The 8,890-nt window shown below is 43.5% G+C and overlaps 1 protein-coding gene across 1 annotated transcript; it reads left to right on the top strand.

The window, feature by feature from the left end:
• The first annotated feature begins 858 nt into the window (after positions 1-858).
• Positions 859-4,961, top strand: LRRC26 (leucine rich repeat containing 26). Its single transcript, XM_048512078.1, has 2 exons — positions 859-1,774; positions 3,315-4,961. Exons 1-2 carry the CDS (start codon positions 1,096-1,098, stop codon positions 3,599-3,601), a joined length of 966 nt encoding a protein of 321 aa, XP_048368035.1. The 5' UTR covers positions 859-1,095; the 3' UTR covers positions 3,602-4,961.
• The last annotated feature ends 3,929 nt before the right edge of the window (positions 4,962-8,890 follow it).

The raw sequence follows: 8,890 nt of genomic DNA on the forward strand, positions 1-8,890 counted from the left end.
GTGAGCAAACACATAATCATCAAATCTACAAGATACCAATAAATCAAAAGGCTCCCATTGTCCCCACCACACTTACATTGTTTAGTTGGCAAATGGCAGGCCAAGGCAGAACTGGAAATGCTTCTGGGGTGCCAGTTGCTGACCCTTAATGTAGGCATAAGGGCTGACAACTGGACCAGTTCAAGTAGTATTTATCTCATTCACCAGTCTGCTCCCAACTGTAGCAAACCAGGGGCCTCTTGTGAAACTCCTGAGCAGTTTGTGGAGGACAGTTTCCCCCCCACAATTTGGCCTTGGCAGCTTGTCCTCCGAGGCAGACTTCCTCTGAACTATGAGGTTCCATTTGACTTATCACAGCTAATGGCCATTGCCATTGCTCCATTCATTGATCTAATCCTTTTTTGTTAGTTAGAAAAGCCAGCTTGTGGCCCTCTTCTCTTGAGGTAGTGAATTCTATAAGTAAGTTACACAATGTGTGAAGCCGCTTTCTTTTGTTTCTCTTGCGCTGGATAAAAGCTCGACCCTACAGTCTTGTTGCGAGTTTCAACGTCGCTTCTGAGCTCCTTGAAGGAGGGAGGGGTGGGAGAGACAAGCGTTTTGTATGACCTTCAGTTAATAACAAATAAAACCGATTGGCTGGATGAAAGGTAACATGCAAACAAGTAAGCTGGTTAACTTCCCTGGCATGTGGCCTGCTGAGAGGAACGAGATGGCTGACACCAGGTGAACCCGGTTGTGTGTACCAGGACAGCTTGGCACAGGTCTGTGGCAGAAGAGTGACCGAGCCCACAAGGAAGTTGTGGCTTTGCCCCTTGGCAGGCGAGGTGGTTCTGTTAAAATATTTGCTAAGGAAGAGTGGCAACTCCACCCAGAATTAAACTGCAAACTGAAGAAGAGCAACAGAGCAGCTGGGCTAACAGTTGTGCAGGACAGAGGCTGGCGTTCAGCACTTTGCTTGCAGGAGCAAGAATTGCTGAGAAGAGGAGTCGAGTCTGGATCTGATCAGAGAAAGACTCATATTGGATATTCCTTAGCTGGGAAAGGTTAGGTTTTAAGGAGAAACTGGTTATATGAGTGTGTTGGCTCAGGACAGGTATGAGAATTCTTCTCCAGACGCCACCAGCCCTCCTTTTGCCTGCCAAAGGATCCGGCCTTCTCAGCTGCCCAACACTGCAGACTGGTTGCATTTTCATTGTTGTCCTTCTCGTGCCACTGTCCCCCTCTTCTGGCTGCCCAGCCATTTGCACCTGCTCCTCGGGGGAGGTGAATTGCATGGACCGCCGGCTGTTTCTCGTGCCCGATGACCTGCCAGCCAATGCCACCGCCATCCTCCTGGACTACAACAGCATTGCAGTTCTCCGGAACCACATCTTCTTGAACCAGCATACGCTGGTACGCCTGAGCCTTCATAACAACATCATCATGAGTATCCACAGCCAGGCTCTGGTGGGTCTTGGTGAGCTTCAGGAATTGGACCTGAGTGGAAACTTCCTGAGCAACCTGCTGCCAGAGACATTCTTCCCTGTTCCAAGTCTGACAACACTAAATCTAGGGAACAACAAACTTGTGAGTCTGAACCCTGAGCTTCTGGGGGCCTTGCCTCACCTCCAGACACTGTCTTTGCATGGCAATGCTTTGACCTTGCTCTCTTCGGCCTTCTTTGAGAACCTGCCTGCTTTGCGCAGCTTCAAGCTTGATGACAATTCCTGGGTGTGCACCTGTGGCATCCAGCCCCTCTTTCAGTGGCTCACTGATAATGTGGATAAAGTCCCAGGTGAGAGGGACATGGGGAAGGTGTTCGAAAGTCCACTGAGAGCCAGCGTGGTGTAGTGGTTAAAGAACATGTGGATTCTAATCTGGAGAATCGGGTCTGATTCCCCACTCCACCTGAGTGGCAGAGGCTTATCTGGTGAACCACTCCTCACTCCTGCATTCCTGCTGGCTGACCTTGGGCTAGTCGCAGTTCTTTGGAACTCTTTCAGCCCCACCTACCTCACAAGGTGTCTGTTATGGGGAGAGGAAGGGAAAGGAGTTTGTAAGCCACCTTGCATCTCTTTGCAAGAAGAAAGGTGGGGTATAAATCCAAAACTCTTCTTCTTCACTTGCAGTTGTTGCCTTAACTTGTCAAATCCATCCTCGCTTAATTCTTACTCTTCTCTCAAAATTTGAGCAATAGTAGGCTATCCTTTTGAGACCAAAATATATGGGACTCTTCTCAGAGCACACACAACTCTGAAAAACAAATACCTCCTATCACAAAACTGCTTGCAATAGTTCATATTTTTGTATATTCTCTGATACCATTTTTATAGCATTCCATGTTATATTTCAGTGGTTAAAGGTGGGATGATAGAGGGGTTGTTCCCATGGCATGCACATTCACCCCATTTTCTTCTCTGTTCAAAGGTCCTGAAGAGATTTCAAAACCTGAAAATCTCCTGTAGCCACAGACACTAGTAGAACAAAAGAAAGAGGGCATGTTCACCATGGGCGATCGTACCACCTTTGACTCTTATTTTCAGTGAAAGCCCGTTTCCGTCATAAACATGAATAAGATATCCTTGGTTCTGGCCTAAAGGGGGTCAGTGGAAACTTTAGATAGAGGCATTTCAGTAAAGGGAAATCTCCAAATCAGTTACAGTCAAGACAGCTGGAGAATAAGAGTGGAAGGCTCTGAGGGCAAGCCATATTCATGAACTTAGAACAAGGTGAACGTTATTTGCTGTGGAAAAAGTCAGTGCTGTACCAGTGTTATAGTAAGGCTGTAATTCTAAGAATGCTTTCCTGGGAGTAAGTCCAACTGAATAAAATGGGACTTACTTCTGAGTAGACTTGCTTGGGCTTGCTCCCTATAAACTATCTGTAAATGCTTGTGCTCACAGATCTGGGAGTAATTGGCCCTGATTTCCCTGACCCATGTATACATTTTCTTGCAGCAGGCAAAATGATTCTGAAAACACTCAGAGGGGTGGTAGTCGTTAGTAATGGGCCAAGGAAATGGAGGCAGGGTCAGGTGAGTCACTTTGGCTGGCAGATTTTGAGGTATTAGTAAAAGGCTGATCATTCATCTTTTTTTTAATGGAATGTGGAGGCTTCCTTCTTCAAAGTGTCTTGGGGCTCCTCTGCACTGAAGGAGAGAGAGAGAGACTGAAGATGCTGGGAGAGAAAAAACTTGTGCTTTTGCACCAACTCTTTTAATTTTTGGTAGAAGGCATGGCATTAAACAAATGGGTTTATGTTTGTAGTGTAGAAATCCCATGGCGTAACTGATGCTACCTTGCCCTAAATGTGTTTCCTCTCCTTTCTTTCTCTAGATGTGAAATCCGTTTCTTGCAAACTCCCGGATGTATTTGCCCAATACCCTATCATTGACATTGGAAACAAATCTTTCGTTCACTGCCATGAGCCGTGGTTGCTCCCTCAGGATTATTCGTTTTTCTTACTCATTGGTCCTTCCTGCTTCCTAGGCAGCATCTGCATCTGTGCCCTTGTTGGCTTAATAGCAGTCGCCTGCACAAAGATGTGGATGGGGTCGCACACATATCATGGGCCTCCCCCAGCAACACGTGCCGAACGTGCTAGAAGACCTACTTACGGATAATGTCTGTTGTGCTCAGAGGGTACTTCTAATGGTCAAAGTGCTCTTCTTTTCAGTCTTGACATCCTTGGCTTCATGATGACAGATGTTTAGCTATGCCAGCAGCAGTGTTGGAGACTAGATATAGTAAGGTTCCTCTATCAAATAGACTTTGTCTATGTGGATTTAAGGAGGTGGAATCCATGGACCACATTCTATTTAATTGTCCTCTGTACGAAGCAGCCTGCTAGAACACGGCCATACAGCCCGGAAACCACACAGCACCCCAGCCTATATTAAGCTTATCCACCCCTTTTTAAATAAGTTTACAAGTCAGCCTGAAACAGAATGGGCCAAAATGCTTTTCGCCAAAGATCAGCATCACATTTCCATACAGATTGTGAAATGCTGTGCTTAAATAATTAAAGTTCATCAACATTTTAATGTAGAAAACAATGCACAGGTATATCAGCACATTTTAATTTTTAAGCATTGAATGTTTTAGGCATTATACTTTAATATTAAACTTATTAGAAATTTCCATTTAATATCTAATGTGTATTGCTTTTTAACATGTATTTTTAAAGGTTGTTATATTTTTTCCTGTACTCTAGTGAATAACTATAAATAAATAAGTAAAAGACTTTGTGGAGCAGGAGACTGTTGTCTCTATTTTACTTATGGTTGGGAAGGGGCGCTACCTAGATCTACCTGTCACACAGTTGTAATGTTGAGGTCAGTTTAAAGCCCGAAGTATCAGGTGGAGGAGGATGCTTAAACTTCCCTCCACCCATTGCTTTGTGCTCCTCTAAGTGACCCTTCTCTCTGACACAAGAAGCATATCTGTCTAAGAGCGTCAAAAGAAGCAGCATCTCAAACCCTGCCCTCTCTGTTTTAAAATTGTTGCTTCTGCTGTGTGGCATAGCCTATGAAATGTGAGACATACTGCCTTGTCTTCAGTTAGTGATTTTTTAATTAGAGGAAATGATTTAACCCATATTGAAGTCTATGACAATGGTAGGACTTGAACGCAGCCCTCGTAGAGGAAAGCCGCGACTTGATTCTGTGGACTGCTGCTCCTGTCGTTTTGGGCTTCTCTGTTTTCTGGCAAGGCAAGGTGAGAGTCAAGCCAGTGCTTTTGGGGGTCTTTTTATATGGTGTTTTTCCTGCTGTTTAGGTATTTGTTGCTTTTTCGCGCTCTCTTCATCATTCCACTGAGCTTTCTTAAAATCAAATTAAAGGGGGCTTGAAAAATCATGTAGATTAGAAACAAGGAAGCCACTGAAAAATGATGGTGTTTCACATACAAGGACAGACTTGCATACCCTGTTTCCCTGAATATAAGACATCCCCGGAAAATAAGATGTAGTAGAGGTTTTGCTGAAGTGCGAAATATAAGGCATCCCCCAAAAGTAAGACGTAGCAAAGTTTTTGTTTGGAAGCATGCCTGACGAACAGAATACAGAAATATAAGACATCCCCTGAAAATAAGACATAGCGCATCTTTGGGAGCAAAAATTAATATAAGACACTGTCTTATATTCGGGGAAACACGGTAGTTCTCCCATAGTTGCTGTGGCTGCCAGTCCAACTCAGTGGTAACTGGGGTTCTACAGGTTATATCTTCCTGTAGTTCCTCTAAGTCCCTTGAGCCCCCAGGGCTTTTTGAGGGGCTGTTGTTTTTTTAATTGGCAATTGAATATAATTAGTGTTACAACTATATATGCATCAGGTTCTTACAACCTCCAATTTTCATTAAAGAAAAAGGGAATCTTAATCCCTTTTGATATGGCGGCATGCCTTTCCCTTCTATGAAAGGGGCCAGAAATGTGCTTTAAAAAGGTGGGGAATGTTGAGTAACTGATACATAGTTTGTTATAATAACATTAAATTGCAGATTTAAAGCAGTTCTCAGTCATGGCACCAAAGCTCTGGAACTCTCTCCCCAATGAGATTCATCTGTCCCCTTCTATTGCTGACTTCTCCAGCAGGTGAAAACCTTTTTTTGGTTTGTTTGTTTCATTTGGCATTCCTTTAATGATCCCGCTTTCTTCATCAATGTTTTGTATGTATTGTAATTTTGTTTTGTATGTATTTTATCTCTATTAATTGCTTAAATGATTTGTGTTTGGGAGGTGGGTTACTTTAATGGTCTTAAAATGTAATTTTCTCACACATGTTATAAATTGCTAATTGTCTTGGTGGCCCCTGTAATCTTCAGTGTTAAATATTACTATGGCTTCCCCCTTATCACAGCTTCCTTACTCATGATATTCTTATCATTGGCTAAGTTGTACAACAGTGACTTATCTCTATATGAACAATTATTCAACTGCATTTCCCTCTGATCATGTTTTTCCAAGTTGAGGATGTCTCTCACGATCACCTTTTTGAACGCAGTAATAGCCGAATTGGAAACCATAGGGGTAAATGTAGATTTAGGTTTAAAGGTATTGGAAGATGCCGGATTATTCTGTCCAAAAAACTTCACAGTTTAATTAATCCGATTGATTTAAATATATCAATCATCATCTGAAAGTTATAATATACTGGAGTGGACACAAATCCCATCCCCAGATTGAGCATTCAGATTTCTTCCTTCATGAGTGTTCTTGAGGAGAAATTGACGACTGTGTCTTCTATCTTTGTGATTCATTCCCTTGAGAACGCTGGTTTATTCTTGACGGGGTGTGTGTGTGTGTGTGTGTGTGTGTGAGAGAGAGAGATATATTGTATATATATACTTTGATCTGTACCCCAAATTATGATAAGTGTACTCTTCCTTATGCACATTGAGATTTCCTAGTGCTATTGGGTTTTTTTCCTGTGTGCTGAGTTTTCTTGTGTTGTATTTTCATGCACCTTTCATTTACACCTTCTCTTTTTATTAAAGCACATTATGCACTTGTATGCTCATGTAGAGTAGTTACCTTAGCAGCCTGGGTACACTGGTACAGTGTGTTTCCTTGTGTTTACACCGCACCTTATATCTTTTTTGTTGTGTTACAGGGAAGGAAATGACTGACATGCCCACAGGGATAAGGGGAATGGCTGCCATTTAGGTGAGACTGGAAAAATCCAAACTGTTCAAAAAAACTGTAAAAACATCTCTGTGAAAAGCTCTTTGTGAAGTCAGACCCTTAGATCGGGATTGGGTTCATAACAGCCTTCCTCTGGGTTTCAAGAGAAAAAAATTGCAAATGCCTTCTGTGATTGCTGTGTCTATCCAGAAGTTGGAACACCAGTTCCCCCTGCTGATTGTGTTTGAACGTTGCTCTGATCTGTAGCTTCTTACTCAAAGGTGTTGGAGACAAACAACCCCTATTTATTCTTCCCTCTTCTTCTCCATTCCATACATGCCAAATTTCCAGAATTTAGCTGGCTTGGCCAGTTTCTTCCTGGCTATTTACCACCAGAGGAGGGAAAAAGATGTAAGGCAAGAAAAATATTTGTGATTTCGTTATTTCTTTACTGCTTTTCTGGGTTTTGTTTTAAATGCTGAAATCACAAAAAGCCAGCACCCTTCAATGGGGGCATTCTGAACTAGTTCAGAGACATTGTCTGTAGACCCAACAGAGGTTCTTTGTACCACCAAGCTTCCAGGAATTGAGACACCTAGGACAATCTGAGCTGTTAGTGTGTGCCTTTACTTTGGACAATCTCATCCACACAGAAGCCATCAACTCACTTTTCTGCCCTTTCAGACTGTTCCCCTGTGATGGCTCATCCTTGTAGCTTCTCCTATGTTCATTAGCAACAAGAATGGCATAGACATCCTGTCTGGGCATCCTCTTTAGTCTTTTCAGCACTCAGGTACAGGACCCTGATAGGCACTGTGTTTTGAGTTGGCTTTTTTAAAAGGTTTTGGTTCGTTTGAGAAAAGAAAGATGCTTTGTACATGCTCAGAGAAATATTGCCTTTAGATCTTCTTAAAAACAACCTTGTCCTCTTTGGAGGGACACTTAGTATATGCTCAGGCATTGAGATCAGAGTGTCACAGGCCTTGATTGCAGATATCAGCTTCTTTAATGCCTCTTCCAGCACAGCCTGAACCCCACAGCCAGCTGGATCCTCACCCTATCCCTGAGTAGAGATGAGTCAGGATGGAAGCAGATGGTGGAGAAAAGGGTTTGGGAGGACACCGTGCATGAAAACACCCTCTGTTTCGTGCATTGCATCAACAATAGCTGATTCTGCCTACCACAAACATTTCTCCCATCAAGAAGGCACTTGGACATGCTACTCCTTTACGTCAGCATCAGCAAACACCACTTGTAAATAGTTGTGTTTGCACATGCATGCCATACTGGTGTATGGAGCACAAGCAATTCATGCTAACACTGCAATTCTGAGCAGGGTCACACCCTTCTAAATCCACTGAAGTCAATGGATTTGCTCAGTAAATTCAGATTGTGTAGTCTGTATGAAGAGATAAGCTATAGGTGTACATTGGCAATGGTGAGAGATGGAACAGAGCAAGGATTGTTTTTGCAAACAGAAAAGAGAGGAAATGCATTTGATGTTTAATTATTCCCCCCAGCAGTAAGATAATTACTCTGATGATGAACCTTGGAAAGTTCTGCATCAAGATTGTTTAAATGTGGCTGCCTCCCTACATTCTTTGTGTAAAGAATATTAGCACAGTTTTTCTAATTCTTCATGATACATTTTGCTGTCCATAATCTCTGGGAGGGTCAAAGAGCTCTACAATACACTGAGCATCGCTTTTAACCCCTGCAAAGTGGTAGAGCATCCACTTTGTATGCACGTGGTCCTGGGCTCAACCCCGAGCCTCTCCCTCCAGTTGAAGAGCCTTCGCTGACAGGTATTGAGGGAAATCTCTGCTCAAGAGTCTGGAGAGCTCCTGTCAGCCAGAGACTTAGAAAGCCCAATGAACCAACTCAGCCTAAGGCAGTTTCATATCAAGAAGAGCTGATGGCTCAGGGATAAAACACATAACAGAGAATCCTAGTTTCAATCCCCAGCATAACCAGTTGAATCTTGGGAAATAGTTGATATTTTGTAATCTGCCTCGAATCTCTTGGAGAAAGGCAGGCCATTGATGGCCCAATCCTATGGAGGCCTCCCAATTGCACTGTAGCGGTGGCGCGGGGCTGCACACATGCATTTACCCCCTCTGTCACTGCAAGGGGCACCAGCTGGCAGAGCGGGCAAAGGCTTTGGTGGCTGCCCGCCCCTCAGCTCAACAGCAGCGAAACATGGAACTCTGGCCTGCCGCAGAGCTGTGCTGGTGTACGATTAGATGTTGGCAAAGGCTGGGAGCAGGCCAGGATGTTCCTGGGGGGTTGAGCT

Source organism: Sphaerodactylus townsendi, linkage group LG12 (genome assembly GCF_021028975.2).
Source record: "Sphaerodactylus townsendi isolate TG3544 linkage group LG12, MPM_Stown_v2.3, whole genome shotgun sequence".
Lineage (NCBI taxonomy): Eukaryota > Metazoa > Chordata > Lepidosauria > Squamata > Sphaerodactylidae > Sphaerodactylus > Sphaerodactylus townsendi.